The 21,354-nt window shown below is 48.5% G+C and overlaps 1 protein-coding gene across 2 annotated transcripts in view; it reads right to left on the bottom strand.

Annotated features, from left to right (window-relative positions):
- The window catches only part of LOC135054625 (oocyte zinc finger protein XlCOF6-like), a 61,305-nt gene that overhangs the window by 29,426 nt on the left and 10,525 nt on the right, over positions 1-21,354 (bottom strand). The window contains exon 4 of one of the 2 annotated variants that reach the window (XM_063957828.1): positions 2,832-3,516. In XM_063957828.1, the coding sequence (XP_063813898.1) occupies positions 2,832-3,516 (685 nt within the window). Of the gene's footprint in view, positions 1-2,831; positions 3,566-21,354 lie in introns of both variants that reach the window. The other variant, XM_063957829.1, reaches the window with a different exon arrangement.

Raw genomic sequence — 21,354 nt, 5'->3', positions numbered from 1 at the left:
ATTCCATGCGAGCATATATTGGTTTCCAAAATTTTTGATAGAAAAAGGTTGTCCTTGTGGAAAATATTAGGCACTCAAGTGCATATAAAGGTGGAAAGATGAATTATGTCCACTGAAACAAAGATCGCTGTAGCGGTGTTTGGCAGGGAGAGCCCGGAGTGATGTTTCTACAGCCAGCCGTTTTACCCCCGCACGGGGGAGGGGAGAGCGGTGTCTGAGATAGCCGTCGGGTTTAGCGTGGAATATAGCCGTGCACAGGCTGTAAAACCCAGACAGCTAGATGTGAACTCTGTGACACGGTGTACATGCGTTCTCACCCAAAAAAGGCTGTGCTTACCTCCCACGGGCAGCTCCGACTGAGCCTCCCTCCAATTCACCTGATGTAGACACGGGACTGTTGGAGCCACAGATATGTTCACCTGGCCGTGTGTGAAAAGCAGCCACACTCTGAATGGTAATGTCGGAGTTGCGTCTCCTAGCCCAGCTTCAATACGGACTCGCTTTGATGATCCACCGGCTGTGTCAGAAAGGCACCGGAGCCCCGGCACCTGGGCGCCAGCGCGGTGATGTAAAGCTGTGCAGTGCAGCGGCCGTCAGGAACCAATCTCCTGTGTGGGCTCAGAATGATCTAGACTTCAATGAATGAAAGGGTACACCTCTGATGTAGATCAGGGATGCATTATGCTAAACAGCAAACCATTTTACACATAAACCATCCTGTACCAGATCACAGAGAATACAGTTTTTGCAAAACAACAAGATATGAGTGTTGGTGTTGCTGTGAGTGTACCCTCGTCACCTTTGCCGCTCTTAGACATGATAAATAATCAGCACTTTCACAGTGTACTACACAATTTGTGACTTTAACCACTTTATTTTTCTAAAGTGATATCATGTGTGACCCTACCCATGCACCTGCATTGAGGATCAGAATATCAACTGACAATCATTTATATTAAGTCAGCAATCCCACTAGCAGTCAGTCACATGTTATATATTAGTCATATGAGCATATTATCAACTACAAACACATCTCAAAGTATGTAGGAGTACATATTACTGAATTCCGTTCTATACAGATCTTTAACGTATTCAGACGCATTGCGAAGAAAACCACAGTAATGTACACAGACTCATATGCAATAGGCACTAAAGTTAACTATTCATACTGACAAAAAAGTAGATAGAAATTTACTGCTGTATAACCCGTACTAAGTAGAGTGGGATACAGGGAGACTTACCCCACTTCCAGGATCGATCAATACGTTAGCGAACGCTGAGTGGATCCAGACGCTACTAGTGCACACTGCCTCTCCGAGAACTTTTAGTGAACACAGACGCACTGTGCAAGCAGACGCACCGGTCATACACTCCTTGCAGTAGCGCTTAGTGTACATAGACACAGCGGCCTATGCTGCGACAGAGACCCCTCGTGGTAGCGTCTGAGACGGAAGTGAGGCAATCAGTTCATGGCGGGAGACCGACGGAAACTGGTCATGAACTGGGGGGAGGGGCGACCAGGAGAGCGTCTGACTCCCCACCGCTGACATCAACCCTAGGGATCGCAGCCTCATGCTACTGCTGATGCCTTATGATCCCTAAGGCCTAGCGCTGGAGCACCGTGGTGGCGGCGTGCCAGCTACTGTTTGGTAGTCTCCCCCTAAACAGAGCGGCTGTGTCCATATTCCCCTTCTAAGTGGAACCGATGCCTGACCTTCTTCTCCGTGCTCCGGTCACAGCCTGGTAACGTCTGCTGGACCTGCTAGTATATCCGACACAGACACCCGTCGAGACAGCACTTGTACCGCGGGTAAGCGTTGTTGCGACCCGGCGGAGAGTTGTTGGAGCGACTCTTTCCAATATGCCCGTAAGACGCTGTTAGATAAGATCACTCAGAAAACATAGTAAGACTATAAAAATAAATGAATAAAGCTTAGTGCTGCCAAAGAATAGCAGCCCTGTGACCATGGTCTGGCTCCTGCCGCACCAAACAAAAAAAGTGATTTGCCTGAGCCAGTGAGCGGGGATATATGGACGGGCCCGTTGCATCCTGGGAGGACTGAAAGCTTGTGATCGTTTGGTGCCAATCCACTGTCGCTCCATCATATCCCATTGTTATCCTGTGGATAACCTGTGGACCCTGCCGGAGAAATATAATAATAGCATCATATTATTAATATTCATATCATATTGGGCTAGGCTGTTCTCTGCATTGACTCTCTTGTATTGTCCTGACTCTTTAGGCCTAGTAGAAATCAACTCTGACTAGGTGTGACTGACTTGAATCGCCTGTGCTAGCCCCGGGCCTCGGATCTAATTCTTGATCAATGAAAACATGCTATGGGTGACCTCAGGCCTCTGATTTAGTTCTCGATTAATGAAAACATTTTATGGGGTCATGTAGTTTAATAAACTGCCATCCTGTCCGCCACTGCTGTGACACCATGTTTCAAAGATATGCTATAATCTATTAAACTGACGTGTGTTTGTGTCGCTGCTGTGCCGCTTTGTTTAGCAAGCCAGCCTCTCTGGCCTGGTAACACACAGTGACATGATGTGAGGGGGAGGGGGCAGGAGTATAATAGGGGTTGATGCCTCCTGATGTACGAGATACACCAGAGAGTGTGGGTAGCAGACTGGTCAGATCTCTGGGCTGGTAACACACAGTGACATGATGTGAGGGTGAGAGCAGGAGTATAATAGGGGCTGATGTTTCCTGATTTCCCTCATCAGTTTGTACTGACAGAGGAAGGCGTAGGGGAAGAAACTGTTGTAGTGACTGAACAAGGAGAATGTGTGTCTCTTTTCTGTAATAAGTGATTATTACTCACCTGTGCTGATATCTGTAGGTATTTCCTCTTCCTTACACAGCTGATCTCCCCTCACAAACGTCTCTTCTTCTCCCTCTATATCTTCTGCCTTCATATCAGTCACATACGTCTCTTCTTCTCCCTCTATATCTTCTGCCTTCATATCAGTCACATACATCTCTTCTTCTCCCTCTATATCTTCTGCCTTCATATCAGTCACATACGTCTCTTCTCCCTCTATATCTTCTACCTTCATATCAGTCACATACATCTCTTCTTCTCCCTCTATATCTTCTGCCTTCATATCAGTCACATACGTCTCTTCTTCTCCTTTTATATCTTCTGCCTTTATATCAGTCACATACATCTCTTCTTCTCCCTCTATATCTTCTGCCTTCATATCAGTCACATACGTCTCTTCTCCCTCTATATCTTCTACCTTCATATCAGTCACATACGTCTCTTGTTCTCCCTCTATATCTTCTGCCTTCATATCAGTCACATACGTCTCTTCTTCTCCAACTATATCTTCTGCCTTCATATCTCTCACATACGTCTCTTCTCCCTCTATATCTTCTGCCTTCATATCAGTCACATATGTCTCTTCTTCTCCCTCTATATCTTCTGCCTTTATATCAGTCACATACGTCTCTTCATCTCCCTTTACATTAGTTGCATACATTTCTCCCCACTTTGCTTCTTCTGCCTTAATATAATATACTCACTCAAATTAATATATCAGTCAAATCTTTAATCTAAAAAAACAGTAAAATAAACCTTAAGAACGATTTAGTTTCAGCGATTCAGATTAAACACAGTATTAGTACATTAGAGTCACACGCCCTTACAGATCCTACAGTGAAAATTGTGGTGCGCCCTAATTTCCAAATTTACACCTACAGACAAAATATTAAACCCCCCCCCCCTCCTCCCCCTGGAGACACTGACACAAGTATACATATACATCAACTCTGCACAGACTCCTGAAACAATATACTTTATCACATGACGTGTTGTGTGCAGTGATTGTCCTCTCTTTGCAGTGGGAGAGAACCTCAGTGGGACACTGTAATCCCCAGCACACTACCCACCTCAAAATCTGGAGTGAATGTCAGTGAAAGTTAAAAAGGAGATTTATGGTAAGAACTTACCCATGTTAAATCTCTTTCTGTGAGGATCACTGGATTCCACAGGGAATAACATCGGGGTGTAGAGTAGGATCTTGATCCGAGGCACCAACAGGCTAAAAGCTTTGACTGTTCCCAAGATACTCTATAACCCCGCCTCCATGCACAGGAGCTCAGTTTTGTTAACCAGTCCAATGCAGTAGCAGGTAAAAGACGATAACAGTTAGTAGCCACAGACACCACATTCTCACAACAGAAGAAGGTATCAGCGGCTAATACCATACCAACCCAATGAAGCTAAGTGCGTCAGGGTGGGCGCCCTGTGGAATCCATTTTACCTTGCAGAAAGAGATTTAACAAGGGTAAGTTCTTACCATAAATCTCCTTTTCTGCAGCGGGGTACACTGGTATTCCACAGGGAATAACATCGGGGATGTCCTAAAGCAGTTCCTCATGGGAGGGGACGCACTGTAGCGGGCATAAGAACCCGGCGTCCAAAGGAAGCATCCTGGGAGGCGGAAGTATCAAAGGCATAGAACCTTATGAACGTGGTCACCGAGGACCACGTAGTCGCCTTGCACAATTGTTCAAGGGTAGCACCAAGAAGGTCCAACAGACCGAACAGAATGGACTTTGATTGTAGCAGGAGTTGGAAGGCCAGCCTGTACATAAGCATGTGCAATCACCATTCTAATCCATCTGGCAAAGGTCTGCTTGTTAGCAGGCCAGCCACGTTTGTGAAAACCAAACTGTACAAAGGGCCTAATTCTGGGTTGATCGTAGCAGCAAATCTGTTAGCAGTTGGGCAAAACCATGTGCAGTACAGGGGAGGCAGATACAACATGTGCAGAGAGTTAGATTTGGGTGGGGTGTATTCAAACTGAAATCTAAATTGCAGTGTAAAAATAAAGCAGCCAGAGGGGCGTGGCCTGGAGGCTGAACTGATAAGCAGCAAGTGCTGTGAGCTCCTCAGAACCTTGGGGAAAAAACTGCATTTTCCATCACTAAAAAACCCCTCTAAACTTGTTTCCTGGTCTGGGGGTGCAGTGCTGAACGGTGGGGTAGCGCTGCGGAATCGGGGAGCCGGTCTGCTGGCTCCCGCGGGTTGCGGACTACCCTCCACTACGAAGCCGGGGCCTAAATTTCATCTACTCGCCCACGGTGGGCCGTCCGGAGCTCCGGACCCGGGCCCCCTCCTGCCGTACCTGCTGCTGCTGGTCTCGCTTCCCACCCAGTGATCTGCCTCCCAGCCTACCTCCGCTACCTGCACACCATCCACTGTCCGTCCACTGTGCGGGTAAGAAGATACGGCCGGGACGCGGACGCCGCCACCCCGGCGCCTCAGGGACGGCGGCCATCTTTTGCCCCTGGGCCTACGGAGAGACTGCGGCTGCGGGACCCGGCAGAACGCCACACTCCTGCTCTCCCCCACCAACGCTTACCTACTCCCGCTCCTGCCACATCCAGCGAGTGACCGCAAACGTCTCCCCCACGGCCGACCGTCAGGTGGCGTGCGGCCCCGCAGCTGCTCTGACTGGGGTCTTCTCTGGGGGCTGTCTCCCGTCTTCAGGACCGGACTCGGCAGGCAACGGTCTCGTGCCGGGGTCGACGGCTCTCAGCCCTGCACCCGGCGAGGTGTGGATGATCCGGCCCGGCGGGGCGTGCGACCCGATGTGATAAGCTCCAGGGCTCTTTGCAAACGTGCCCCACCTGACTGCTGAGCCCTGCTCCCCCTCCCTCCTGGACCCACAGCACTGAGCTCGCAAGGTACACCTGGGGGTCCTGAGCTGAGGTTAGCTCGCCCCCACACATGCTGGCACACCATCCCTCTCCCCAGCATTTGCTCTAAGCCTGTACACGGGAGGTGCCTCCTGGCCCTTTTTGTGAGGCCTTCATTCACTAGGTCCACTCTCACTCACTCTCCCCCTAAGTGCCACCTATAACCACATATAACTGGGGCTACCTGTTTCTATCTCAAGGCACTGGACTCTTCCTATATTACAACCTACAGCCCGGGGGTGCCACCCCCCCTGCCCAATGCCGGTGACTCTCTCTATACGATACCTCAGTCCCCCATGATCTCTTCAAGCGGGGGAATGTCCTGCTGAATTCCTATGGGTGCGACCCGGGGGGTCTTCTCATGTTCTATCTCTATGCAGCCTACATGATGGATCGCTAATTACTTACGTTATACCTCAGCTCTGACCTATGACCTTCACTATCCTCGGGACTGTCCTACACCATGCCTAAATCTAAATCCAAGTCTAAGAAAGCCACAGCTTCAGCGGAAATCTCGACCTTTATATCCAAGATGAAGTCTAGTGCGGCCAAACCCCCAGTTGCCCCCCCCCTCTGACCTGGTTTCGGAATCTGAATCGTCAACCCCTGAACCCTCCATGAAAGATTGCTTCTCCTCAATTTTAACGGAAATGAAGTCGCTGAAGCAGGCTTTCCACTCGGAGATCCACAAAGCCATCACCGGCCTTAAGGTCGAGATATCTGATCTTGGGGCCCGCACTAATGATGTGGAACAGAAAATCGATGAAGTCATCACCTTCCAACAGGAGCTGAAGCACTCGGTACAAGTCATGCAGGAGGATATATACCTACTCCAGGATCAACAAGAGGACGCTGATAACCGCGCGCGACGTAACAACCTGCGCATTAAATATATTCCAGAGTCAGTAGAACCAGCCCAACTGGAGGATTTTCTCCTCAGGTTCTTCCAGCACCTCCTGCCGGACATTTCTTGTGAGCAGTTCCTCTTGGACAGAGCCCATCGCTCACTACGTCAAAAGCCCTCAACCTCGTCTCCCCCACGAGACGTAGTTTTACGCTGTCACTATTTCAAAACTAAAGAGAGAATTTTGTCGGCTGCCCGGAATAAAGACGTGTGTCTATTCGAATCACATAAGCTATTGGTGTTTCAGGACTTATCCCCTACTACTCTCAAGAGGCGCTTCGATTTGAGGGAGTACACCCAAATTCTCAGAAAAAATCAAATCCGCTACAGATGGGGCTTCCCTTTTGCTTTAATTGTACAGCTGGATGGGAAGAGACTGTTGGCACGATCCAAAGAAGAGGCTCACAGGCTCCTGTTGAGACTGAACTTGCCCCCCCCCCGGAGGCCAACAAACCTTCCTCCCCACGGGATGCTCCAGATCTCCGACATTCTCCAAAGTCACCCCTCCCTCAGCGAGCACCTAGACGTCTTTGGTCGACTGTTCCGGAGAAAACCTCTACAAGCCATGACCCGCCGTGAAAGTCTCTGCACAGATGTGCTGCTGGGTCACTATACGTTAAATGTTACTGTTTTACAAACTAGTTTAGAGGTTTAAGAATTTCTTCTTGAGCTGAGATTATTTATTTACTTATATAATTCCAACAGTGGTCCATTGTGGCAGGTTGTTGCAACGACCCCCTTGGTCGCCCCCCCTATGTTTAATTGGTGGGCGTCCCGGTGACCGGGCCGCGCCCTCCACCGAGCCTCCATAGTCAGTTTTGAGCATAAGGGAGTTCTCTTCTCCCTTAAATTCCCCATACGGGTGCTCAAACATACGGACCCATACGCAGCGTACAATGGGTCGCTGGCTCGGTCAATTCTATTTGTTTATTTTACAGTTTCTTAAATGTCTTTTTGTGACTCTTTCGATTTTTCTTATTTTTCTTTTTTTTCTTCTTTTTCTTCTCCTTCTTTTTCTTCCCCCACTTCCCGCTCTTCCTCTTCCCCTCGTTCCCCTTGTTCCCCAGGGAGACTACTTAAGGTTCATTAAGATCACTCATGCTATACTTACACTTGTAACATTATGTCTGTTAACGTAATATCCTACAATGTGAAGGGCCTCAACAGTCCTCAAAAGAGGACCAAGTTATTTCTTTTTCTGAAACAGGTGAGGGGAGATCTGGTATTCCTTCAGGAGACGCATTTCTAAGGGACTTCCCACCCTGAACTACGTTCTAGACGCCACCCTGTTGCCATACACGCCTGTGATCGCACTCAAAAGAAAAGAGGGGTCACCATTCTGATCCCCGCTCATTTACATTTGGAATCAGACCGAATCATTAAGGATAAGCGCGGTAGGTTTCTCATTATAGTAGGTAAACTTAATAATGTTCCTATCACCATGGTCAATGTCTACGCTCCCAATATCAACCAGGCCTCGTTCTTTGCTTCCTTAGACTCCAAAATCGCCCAGTGTAGGAAAGGTGACCTCTTAATAGCAGGAGACTTTAACACCATACTACACCATAGCCTGGATCGCTCCCATCCCCTCCCACGGTCCCAGTCCCATATCAGCACCCGCAACTCTAGAGCCCTACAGTCGCTGCTTAAAAATCACCTCCTATTTGACTCCTGGAGGGTTGTCGATCCCCTAATTAAGGATTACACGTTCTATTCCCCAGTCCACAATCCATATACTAGAATTGATATGATTATGGTAGGAAGGGATCTAACATCTAGAATTCAGAACTGCTGTATTTATCCAATCACGTGGTCTGATCACGCCCCGATTTCTCTGACTTTGACTGGGCTGGCTCGCACTCCTTCCCCCCCTCCTGGTCGCTTAACGACGCCCTTCTCCAACAACCTGAAGTGTTACAGCAAACTACTCAGGTATTAACTGATTACTTCAATGAGAACCAAACCCCCGGCATATCCGATATGACCCTGTGGGAGGCACACAAGGCGGTCCTCCGGGGCCACTTCATCCAGACTGCGGCCAGGATCACCAAACAGCGTTCCCAAAAGATTCTAGAGTTATCTAATCAACTCCACCAAATGGAGGAAGTGCATAAGTCCTCTCTAGACCCTGCTGATTTAGAGACGGTACTTAAAATCAGAGGCGAACTTAATTTACTGTTGTCTCATAAGACTGAAATGTGCCTTAGACGTCTTAACCAGATTTACTACGAAAAAGGGGATAAGGCGGATAAACTATTAGCCAGAAAGTTGAGGGCTCGGATTTCTTCCAAAAATATCTTATCCATTCGCACCAAACAAGGGGCTCTGACCCATGATCCTGACCGCATTCTGGGTGAATTCGAGAAATTTTATAAATTGCTGTACAACTCGGAAATTACCCCCCCCCCTCATCACCGAGACTTGAAAAGGGAATTGACTCCCTCCTAGACAAATGTAACCTACCGTCACTGAGTGGCGCGACAGTGTCCCAATTAGGCTCAGAGATTACTATCGAAGAAATAGAAAACGCACTTAAAACTCAGAAACCGGGTAAGGCCCCTGGACCTGATGGGATGTCAATTACTTATTATAAGAAATTTAAGGGGACGCTTCTGCCCCACCTTTGCCGGCTCTTCAATGGTTTCCTAAGTGGTAATCCTCTATCACCCCGTACCTTAGAGGCACGAATAGTCTTAATCCATAAACCTGGGAAAGATCCCAACTCCTGCGCCAGCTACCGCCCCATTTCCTTATTAAATAACGATTTAAAGTTATTCGCCAAAATTATAGCCTTAAGATTAAACCCAGTTCTCCCGCGCTTAATACACGCTGACCAGGTGGGCTTCATCCCAGGCCGACAAGCCAGAGACAATACACGAAGAACTATTAATCTGGTCCATCTTATTAACAAAACTAAAATGCCCTCCGTCCTTCTCTCGCTAGACGCAGAGAAGGCTTTTGACAAAATACTATGGCCTTTCATGTTTGCCACTCTACTCAGATTCGGTCTGGGGGGAAGCCTACTTCAAGGCATTCAGGCACTTTACTCCAACCCCTCCGCTAGAGTTCGGGTCAACGGCAAGGACTCTCAACTCTTTCACATTAGCAACGGTACACGCCAGGGGTGTCCCTTGTCTCCACTAATTTTTGCCATGACGATCGAACCTCTGGCGTGTATGGTTAGGGCCAACCCCGATATCAAAGGCATCCATGTTGGTGAGGAGGAATTCAAATTGTCATTATTCGCAGATGATGTCCTCTTGACTATCTCCTCTCCCAATATATCCATCCCTAATCTATTTAAAACCCTCTCATTATACTCTCATTACTCTGGATATCGTATTAATTACTCCAAATCGGAAGCCCTCCCACTGCATCTTGATGAGAATACCAGATCTCTCCTAGCTGCTAACTATAACTTCTCTTGGCGCTCCAAGAAAATTAAGTACCTTGGCGTGTACATCACAAACTCCTACGACTCTCTATACTCTGAAAACTTCCCTGCCCTCTTTAAGTGTATAGAGTCTGACCTTAGAGCTTGGGACAAACAGATTATAGCCTGGTTTGGACGGATAGTTTCAATTAAAATGAACATCCTTCCGAGGATCCTATATCTGATCCAAACAATCCCCGTGAGCATCCCCGCTGAGGCCTTATGTCGAATGCAGAAACTATTTGTAAAATTTATATGGTCTGGTAAGCCCCCTAGAATTAGGACCTCCACTCTGATACGTGACCCGTTGGCGGGAGGTAGGGGATTGCCGGATATTCGTAAATATTATCATGCAACCCACCTGAGTCAGGCTGTGGCATGGTTCTCCCCTGCCCCCCACCTGCCTTGGATCCGAATCGAGCTTCTGGCGGCCGGGGTCTCCTCTTTGGTCTCCCTCCTCTCACCGACCAAGCCACTACGGTCATTACAAATTTGTGTCCCTTCGACAAAACTCACTTGCGCCTTGTGGTTTTCCTGCATTCGACATTATGGCCTATCCACTTTCCCATCTCCTATCACGCCCATCTGGGATAACAGGGACTTCCCCCCAGGCTCCACTTTGCAATCTCATTCGTGGCTTCATCTGAACCCACGCCCGGGTCTCGTATTTGATTTTATAGAAGGATCCTCATGGCGTTCCCTACAATCTTTATGTGACAGATACGATATCTCCCAACCCGTATTTTACGAATATTTACAGCTCCGCTCCTTTTTAAGCTCCCTTCCCAAATCCCAGGTTATTCGCCAACTCACCCCCTTGGAGCGTCTATGTATTTACTCTCCTATGCGGCAGGGTATTATCTCTATACTCTACGGATTACTACGTTCCCTGAAGGCAACAAGCATCCTCCCCCATGAACGTAAGTGGGAGCAGGACCTAGGCCCTCCACCTGATGAAGACTCATGGGAAACCATTAGACAAAGAGTAGCCCAATCATCAATTTCCTCTCTTGTGAAGGAAAATTCTTATAAAGTCTACACTAGATGGTATCAGGTCCCAGCAACAATGCATAAGATCTTTCCCGGGTCCTCCCCACTTGTTATGCACACCAGTGCCTGCAGGAAAGTACTGGTGTCAGAACTGTTATGCACTCCAGTGTCTGCAGGAATGTACTGGTGTTTGAACTGTTATGCAAAACAAATGGACTCACAGAAACTGGGGAATATGACATAACGTACACAGAAGGTGATAGGGTAACAAAATACACACAAAGTGAACAGAGAAGCCCAGAGGCTAAGGAACTGGGTATCTCCCTTGTATTAGAACTGCTCAGATGGAAAAAGCAAGATGTTGTGTTTTAATACGTAGAGAACCCGAAATGCTGTTGCTAAGGGCAACAGCAAAACCCTAAAGGGTTACCAACGGGTGTGGCAGTAAACTCCTTGGTCAGAGATGGAATGATAGACACAAGGAGAGTCTCCACAATCCTGATTCTCACTTGCAGTGCACAGGTTTTAGCTTACTGCCACTAAACTGACCCCTGACACCTAGCACAGTGAAACAGGATTAGACAGGCAAGTCTTAGAATACAGCCGCAAACTTGCTAAGTTCACAGAGTAGTAACAGAACCCCAGCAAGCTAAACGACTGACTCCAGTCTTACTGCTAGGTCTGGATTGGCAGAGTGTAATACCAAATCCCCAGGCCTATTTGCAGTAAGCAACAAACAAATACAAAGCTACACAGTACTGGCTAACTTTCATGAACTGACTAACCAACAAAGATTCAGCAGCATCTGCTTACCCTGAAAAGAGGCCTTATAAAGCAGGTGCTGTCCACGCCCCACTCAGACCTCACAGACTGTGAGCACAAAAACCAGCACCGGATCCCCTGCCGTGCACAGAGCCTATAACCACTGCACAGCAAAAGACCCGAACCGGAGTATCAGCTGCGCTCAGGTTACTCCACTAGCACTTGTCTCCCGGTTGCCATGACGACGTGGCAGCACAGGGCAGGAGACCCTAACAGTACCCCCCCTCTAACGAGGGGTCAAAGAACCCCTACCACCGGGTTTATCGGGGAACTGCGAGAAGAAAGAGCGTATCAGTCTGGGGGCATGAAGATCACAACTGCGCACCCACGACCGCTCCTCCGGGCCATACCCCTTCCAGTGCACCAAAAATGACAGCCGACCCCGAACCACCTTGGAGTCAAGAATCCTTTCAACAACAAACTCCCTCTGGCCACGTATCAGAAGAGGGGAAGGTCTTCCACTGGAAGAAGGATTACTAATCGCCCGTTTTAAAAGGGAACAATGAAATGTTTTATTGATACCCAAAGAACGGGGCAGATCTAACTGAAATGCCACCGGATTGATAACCCTGGTGATCTTATAAGGGCCGATGAACCGGGGGCCTAACTTATGAGATGGCTGTCTCAACTTCAAATTCTTGGTAGACAACCAGACGAAGTCTCCTAATTTGAAGCTGCAGGGTCTTTTCCGCTTATCAAAAACCCTTTTGGTCACTAATGACACAGACACAAGGGCTTTCTTCACTTTCCGCCAAATACCTCTAAGGACCGAAACCACAGAGGAACCACCAGGCGTGGAGTCCAGGGGGTCAAAAGAATTGGCCTTAGGATGATGCCCATACACACAAAGGAAGGGAGAGATCCCTGTAGCAGAGTGAGCCGCATTGTTATAGGCAAACTCCGCCATGGACAGATGAGCAACCCAGTCAGTCTGACACTTGGAGACATAACACCTGAGGAACTGCTCCAAGGACTGGTTCACCCTTTCAGTCTGCCCATTAGACTGCGGATGGTAGCCTGACGACAAGCTGACAGAAATCTGGAGATCGGAACAAAATGCCCTCCAGAATTTGGCCACAAACTGGGATCCGCGGTCAGAGACCACATCAAGTGGCAACCCGTGGAGACGCACAACATGCAGCATAAATAATTCAGACAGGCGTCTGGCTGATGGCAGCCCAACCAGTGGAACGAAGTGCGCCATCTTCGAAAACCTGTCAACGACAACCCAGATGGCTGTCATCCCCGAGGATTTGGGCAAGTCCACCACAAAATCCATTGAAATGTGGGTCCATGGCTTAGATGGGATAGAGAGTGGATGTAATGGGCCAACAGGAACCCCTCTAGGAGTCTTATTTCGGGCACAGATGTCACATGCCCGAACCCACTGATCCACATCCTTAGCCACCGAGGGCCACCACACCGCCCTAGATAGCAACTCCCGAGTTCTGGCAATACCCGGGTGACCTGCCGACTTCTTGGCATGGAATTCCAGGAACACTCGCTGTCTTAACCTAGGAGGCACAAACAAAAGACCTACCGGAAGGTCTGGAGGAGCCTGCTCCTGTGCTCTAAGGACTAATGATAAGAGGTCCTGGGTAATGCCCACTTTAATACATGATGGGGAAACAATGGGCAACGGCTCCTCGGTGGTCTCCTGGATTGGAGCAAAACTCTGCGAGAGCGCATCAGCCTTGATGTTTTTTGACCCAGGGCGATATGTTATCAAAAAATTAAAGCGAGCAAAAAACAAAGCCCATTGTGCCTGCCTGGCATTGAGACGCTTCGCTGACTCTAAATATGCCAGATTCTTATGGTCAGTGAGAATTGAGACCACAAACTTAGCCCCCTCAAGCCAGTGTCTCCACTCCTCGAGTGCATCCTTAATAGCCAACAATTCCCGGTTACCCACGTCATAATTCATCTCGGCAGGCGAAAATTTACGGGAAAAGTAAGCACAGGGATGAAGGCGATTATCAGACACTCCCATCTGAGAAAGCACTGCCCCAATACCCATCTCAGAGGCATCCACCTCCACCACAAAAGGACGCTCTGGATCTGGTTGTCGCAGGACCTTGGCCGAAACAAATGCCCTTTTGAGACGGGCAAAAGCCGCTTTAGCCTCACAAGACCAGTGAGCAACATCCGCCCCTTTCTTAGTGAGTGCCACCAAGGGCGCCACTATAGACGAAAATCCAGCGATAAATCGTCTATAAAAATTCGCAAAGCCCAGGAAACGCTGAAGCGCCTTCAAACTAGTGGGCTACACCCAATCCAGGACTGCCTGTACCTTGGAACCCTCCATTTGGAAACCTTCTGGGGAGATAATATATCCTAGAAATGCGATTTGCTGAACTTCAAATTCGCACTTCTCCAGCTTCGCCCCAAGCCGGTGGTCTCTGAGTTTCTGGAGGACTAAGCGTACATGCTTCCTTCCTCCAGGGAATGGGAGAAGATTAGGATGTCATCTAAGTATACAACTAAGAATCTATCCAAATATTCCCTGAGCACATCATTCATGAAATCCTGGAAGACTGCCGGGGCATTACAGAGCCCAAAAGGCATCACCAAATATTCATAATGCCCTGAGTGGGTATTAAAGGCAGTCTTCCATTCATCCCCCTCTCTTATTCGGATTAGATTGTACGCACCGCGTAGGTCAATCTTAGAAAAAATGGTGGCAGTACGAAGCTGGTCAAACAAGACCGAAATGAGAGGCAGTGGGTATGAGTTTTTAATCGTGATACGGTTCAATTCCCTGAAGTCGATGCAGGGTCGCAACGAACCGTCCTTTTTACCCACGAAGAAGAACCCCGACCCAACTGGAGACTGTGAAGGTCTGATAAATCCCTTAGCCAAGTTCTCCTGAATGTACTCTGCCATAGCCTGAGTCTCAGGACGTGACAGGGAGTACAACCTGCTCTTGGGAAGCTTAGCATTTGGCAACAAATAAATGGCACAGTCATAGGGGCGATGGGGAGGTAGTACCTCTGCAACTTTTTTGGAGAACACGTCCGCAAAATCTGCATAACACCCTGGCAATCCTGGCAAACTTAGCTGCGAGAGCCTGACTGGAAGGCTCAAGTAACTCCTGAAACAATCAGTACCCCAACTAAGAATCTCCCCAGAGACCCAGTCAAATTGAGGATTGTGGGCCCTTAACCAGGGTAACCCCAACACCAATGGGGCAAAAGTACAGACAGTCACATAAAAGGACAATTTTTCAGAGTGTGTGGCTCCAATAAACAAAGAAATCTGGCTAGTGCAAGAGGTAATTTTACCTTGGGATAATGGTTCCCCGTTTAACCCACAAATCTCAATTTCCGATGCCAAGGGTACTAAGGGAACAGAGTGTTTCAGGGCGAATTGGCGGTCCATAAAAACCCCGTCGGCCCCACTGTCCACAAAGGCCTCAGTCTTGACAGTTTGACCGAGGATCTTCAAGGTCACCGGAATGATAAAAGTCTTCTTGGGAAATTCTGACTTCTGGCCTGACAGGATATTTCCCATCACCCTCAGGCCCTGAAGTTTTCCGGCTTTTCTGGGCATGATACTACCACATGACCTTTATTCCCACAGTACAAACATAACCCCTGCTGTCTCCTCCGCGTCTTCTCACGCGAGGAGAGGCGGGTAGCCCCAATCTGCATAGGCTCCTCAGAAAATTCCTCAGAGTCTGAGGTTCCCTTGGGAAGGAAAGAAAACTCAGTCTCCCTTTCAAGCCTACACTCTCTCAGCCGTCTATCCACCCGGATGGATAACTGCATGAGCTGATCCAAGCTATCAGGCAAGGGATATTGTACCAGTTGGTCCTTTATCTGGTTAGAAAGACCTCTTCGGTACTGGTGTCTCAGGGCTGGGTCATTCCACTGGGTATCATGGGCCAACCTCCGAAACTCCGTACAGTAAACCTCAACTGGCCTTCGCCCTTGCTTAAGGATCGAAATCTGAGCCTCGGCTGAGGCCGTCTTGTCAGGGTCATCATACAACATGCCCAGTGCCGTAAAAAAAGCATCAACACTTTTAAGCGACGGATAGTCAGGCTGCAACCCATATGCCCAGACCTGTGGGTCTCCTTGTAGCAAGGAAATCACTATGCCCACCCGCTGAATCTCCGACCCAGAAGACTGAGGCCTAAGCCGGAAGTATAGCTTGCAGCTCTCCTTGAAACAAAAGAACTGCGAGCGATCTCCAGAAAAACGATCCGGGAGATTTACTTTCGGCTCCTTAACCCCTGCAGGTGCTGCTGCTGCGGGAGCTCCGCCAGCAGCCTGGGAGGTGTGCATTTTAATGGACAAATCATTAAATTGTCGAGTCAGGACCTGCACCTGATCGACCACCTGTTGCAACGTATTTTGAGGGGTATGCTCCATATTCCCACAAAATTTCAACAGGAGTATTAGGCTGCTGAATATGTTATGCACACCAATGCCTGCAGGAAAGTACTGGTGTTTGAACTGTTATGCAAAACAAATGGACTCACAGACAAACTGGGGAATATGACATAACGTACACAGAAGGTGATAGGGTAACAAAATACACACAAAGTGAACAGAGAAGCCCAGAGGCTAAGGAACTGGGTATCTCCCTTGTATTAGAACTGCTCAGATGGAAAAAGCAAGATGTTGTGTTTTAATACGTAGAGAACCCAAAATGCTGTTGCTAAGGGCAACAGCAAAACCCTAAAGGGTTACCAACGGGTGTGGCAGTAAACTCCTTGGTCAGAGATGGAATGATAGACACAAGGAGAGTCTCCACAATCCTGATTCTCACTTGCAGTGCACAGGTTTTAGCTTACTGCCACTAAACTGACCCCTGACACCTAGCACAGTGAGACAGGATTAGACAGGCAAGTCTTAGAATACAGCCGCAAACTTGCTAAGTTCACAGAGTAGTAACAGAACCCCAGCAAGCTAAACGACTGACTCCAGTCTTACTGCTAGGTCTGGATTGGCAGAGTGTAATACCAAATCCCCAGGCCTATTTGCAGTAAGCAACAAACAAATACAAAGCTACACAGTACTGGCTAACTTTCATGAACTGACTAACCAACAAAGATTCAGCAGCATCTGCTTACCCTGAAAAGAGGCCTTATAAAGCAGGTGCTGTCCACGCCCCACTCAGACCTCACAGACTGTGAGCACAAAAACCAGCACCGGATCCCCTGCCGTGCACAGAGCCTATAACCACTGCACAGCAAAAGACCCGAACCGGAGTATCAGCTGCGCTCAGGTTACTCCACTAGCACTTGTCTCCCGGTTGCCATAACGACGTGGCAGCACAGGGCAGGAGACCCTAACACCACTGTGCTGGCGTGGATGTGGCCAGATTGGAGACTTTAAACACATCTGGTGGTCATGCCCCAAAATGCACACGTTCTGGTCTCAGGTGGAGGCTCTCTTAGGCTCTGTCTTCTGTTCACGGATAACTCTGGGTCCCTGGTCAGCCATGCTGGGCCTACCCTTACCCAACCTAGATAGCCAAGTGAATAGCTTAGTTCTCCAAATCTTACATGCAGCTCGCTGTGTGGTAGCAAACAATTGGAAAAACACCAATACCCCCCCTAGGAGCATGCTAATAGCAAAAATTTGGCATATCTCCACGATGGAGAAAATCACAGCCTCCTTACATGACAGATCGGACAAATATAGGAGGATATGGGAACCATGGTTCACCTATACTACGCCCCCCGCTACCGGGATTTGATGGGATATGTCACATTGTGAGGCAGTTCTCTACACCACACAGGTTCCAATAAACATAAGAGGTGTAATACAGACCCCGGTTGTACAGATGGTATGATTTGTAGCTGGGAAGTATTACTCTCCCATCTCATGTATTCACATAGCCCGCTTCTCTGACGAACCACCACCACTCTCCCATCCCCCCCCCTCCCTTTCCTCTCTTTTCCCCACTCTTTTTCTCTCTCCCCTTCTCAGAACCTTTCTTATTATTTTCTTTTTTGCTTGTTTGATGTTTAAACATAAAAAATTGTGTTGGTCGAGACATGCATATACTTGGTATTGTCATAATATTCCCTTGTTTCTGTAATATTTGGTTATTCCCTAGGGGATAACTTGTATGTGATTAAGCATTTACTTGGAGCTGTCATCTCCTGTTTGTTCTGTACTTGCATACTCGACTTTTCTTTAATAAAAAAATTAACAAAAAATAAAAAAAAATAAAGCAGCCAGTATTTACCCTGCACAGAAACAAAATAATCCACCCAAATCTAACTCTCTCTGCACATGTTATATCTGTACCCCCTGCAGTGCACATGGTTTTGCCCAATTGCTAAAAAAACTTGCTGCTGCGATTAACTCAGAATTACCCCCAGAGAGAGAATCAGACTTCCTAACAGAGGCTGTCCTCTTCACATAGATACGGAGATCCCGTACTGCATCCAAAGACCTCTCTTTGGAGGACAATTCAGGAGAGACAAAGGCCGGAACCACAATCTCCTGGTTAAGGTGGAAAGAAGACACCATCTTTGGTAGATAACCAGGGCGCGTTTGAAGAACCGCCCTGTCGCGGTGAATAATCAAATAGGGGGACCTACAAGACAAGGCACCCAAGTTTGAAACCCATCTAGCAGCGGCAATAGCCAGCAGAAACAAGGCCTTAAGAGAAAGCCACTTAAGGTCTGCAGATTCAAGCGGTTCAAATGGGGACGCTTGCAAGGCCTCCAGAACCACAGACAAATCCCAAGGAGCCACAGGTGGGACAAAGGGAGGTTGAATCCGTAAAACACCCTGAGTGAATGTATGAACATCAGGCAGAGTCGCAATTTTTCTCTAAAACCATACCAACAAGGCAGAAATATGAACCTTGAGCGAGGCCAGCCGAAGGCCCAAGTCCAGGCCTTGTTGTAGGAAGGCCAAAAGTTTGGCCGTACTAAACTTGTAAACATCATGATTGTTAGATGCGCACTAGGCAAAGTAAAAATTCCAGACCCTATGGTAAATCCGAGCAGAAGCCGGCTTACGGGCCTTCAACATAGTTTGAATGACTCAGAAAATCCTTTGGCCCTCAGTATGGAAGCTTAAAGAGCCTCGTCGTCAAAGCCAGTCAAGCCAAATCCTGGTAGACACAAGGTCTGGTCGCTGTGGAAGCAGAAGAGGACGCTCTAGCAAGACACCCTGCAGGTCTGAGAACCAATGTCATCTGGGCCGCGCTGGTGGATTCCTCCTTCTTGCTTGAACTTCCTCACTACTCTGGGCACCGGTGGGAACATGTACGGCAGCCGAAAGTTCCGTGGAATTGCAGTGCGTCCACGAACGCCGCTTGAGGATCCCTTGTTCTTGCTACAAAGACCGGAACCTTGCGAGTGTGTCGAGATGCCATCAGGTCTACGTCTGGTAGGCCCCACTTGTCCACTAGGAGTTGAAAGACTTCGGGATGAAGGCTCCACTCTCCGGCGTGTACGTCCTGACGACTGAAGAAGTCCGCTTCCTAGTTGGGGACCCCCGGAATGAACACTGCAGATATCGCTGGATGATGGCGTTCCGCCCATCGAAGAATCCTTGACACTTCCATTATTGCCATGCGGCTTCGAGTGTCGCCTTGATAATTTATGTACGCCACCGTGGTGGTGTTGTCTGACTGTACTTGAACAGGCCTGTTCAGTACCAGATGCCGGGCCAGTTTTAGAGCATTGAACACTGCCCGCAATTCCAGAATGTTTATCGGGAGGAGAGACTCCTCCCTGGACCACCAACCCTGAAAAGAGCGTTGCTCCAACACCGCGCCCCAACCCCTCAGACTCGCATCCGTCGTCAGAAGGACCCAGTTGGAGATCCAGAAGGGATGACCCCTGCTCAATCGCTGGTCCTGTAGTTACCAGGTCAGTGACAGGCGAACCTCCAGAGACAAGGTGATCATTTGAGACCTGATCTGGTGATGCAGGCCATACCACTTGGCAAGAATCAGTTTCTGCAGAGGGCGGGAATGAAACTATCAAAAGCAGACATCATGAGGCATTGTACTTGCATCGAAGAGTGTATCGACACGCGGACGAGAGAGGGAGCAACGTATCTTGTCCTGAAGCTTCAGGACTTTCTCCTGTGACAAACAACTGCTGGTTATGTGTGTACAACAATGCCCCCAGATGCACCATGCTCTGGGCAGGGACCAGGGATGATTTCGTCCAGTTGATGAGCCGTGGGCTTGCAGAAACTGGAACGTCAGATCCACATGACGGAGAACTTCTGGGGAATTGGACACGGTCAGCAAGTCGTCCAGATACGGCAAGATCCTGATGCCCTGACGGCGGAGTAAAGCCGTCATAACAGCCATGACCTTGATGAAGATTCGCGGACCCATGGTCAGTCCAAACGGTAAGGCCCGGAATTGGTAATGGAGATTGCCAATAGCAAATCGTAGGTATTGCGCTGATGTGACATGGCAATAGGGATATGCAGGTAAGCATCCTGTATATCCAGGGATACCATATAGTCCCCTGGCTCCAAAGCCAGAACAAATAAGATTTTACTCACCGGTAAATCTATTTCTCGTAGTCCGTAGTGGATGCTGGGAACTCCGTAAGGACCATGGGGAATAGCGGCTCCGCAGGAGACTGGGCACAAAAGTAAAGCTTTAGGACTACCTGGTGTGCACTGGCTCCTCCCCCTATGACCCTCCTCCAAGCCTCAGTTAGGATACTGTGCCCGGACGAGCGTAGATTTATGAATCCCGGGTAAGACTCATACCAGCCACACCAATCACACCGTACAACTTGTGATCTGAACCCAGTTAACAGCATGATAACAGAGGAGCCTCTGAAAAGATGGCTCACAACAACAATAACCCGATTTAGTTAACAATACTATGTACAAGTATTGCAGACAATCCGCACTTGGGATGGGCGCCCAGCATCCACTACGGACTACGAGAAATAGATTTACCGGTGAGTAAAATCTTATTTTCTCTGACGTCCTAGTGGATGCTGGGAACTCCGTAAGGACCATGGGGATTATACCAAAGCTCCCAAACGGGCGGGAGAGTGCGGATGACTCTGCAGCACCGAATGAGAGAACTCCAGGTCCTCCTCAGCCAGGGTATCAAATTTGTAGAATTTTTCAAACGTATTTGCTCCTGACCAAGTAGCTGCTCGGCAAAGTTGTAAAGCCGAGACCCCTCGGGCAGCCGCCCAAGATGAGCCCACCTCCCTTGTGGAGTGGGCATTTACAGATTTTGGCTGTGGCAGGCCTGCCACAGAATGTGCAAGTTGAATTGTACTACAAATCCAACGAGCAATAGACTGCTTAGAAGCAGGAGCACCCAGCTTGTTGGGTGCATACAGGATAAACAGCGAGTCAGATTTTCTGACTCCAGCCGTCCTGGAAACATATTTTTAGGGCCCTGACAACGTCTAGCAACTTGGAGTCCTCCAAGTCCCTAGTAGCCACAGGCACCCCAATAGGTTGGTTCAAGTGAAACGCTGAAACCACCTTAGGGAGAAACTGAGGACGAGTCCTCAATTCCGCCCTG

Source organism: Pseudophryne corroboree, chromosome 3 (genome assembly GCF_028390025.1).
Source record: "Pseudophryne corroboree isolate aPseCor3 chromosome 3, aPseCor3.hap2, whole genome shotgun sequence".
Lineage (NCBI taxonomy): Eukaryota > Metazoa > Chordata > Amphibia > Anura > Myobatrachidae > Pseudophryne > Pseudophryne corroboree.
Note: the sequence above shows the minus strand (reverse complement) of the source record. Positions and strands in the feature narration are given on the sequence as shown.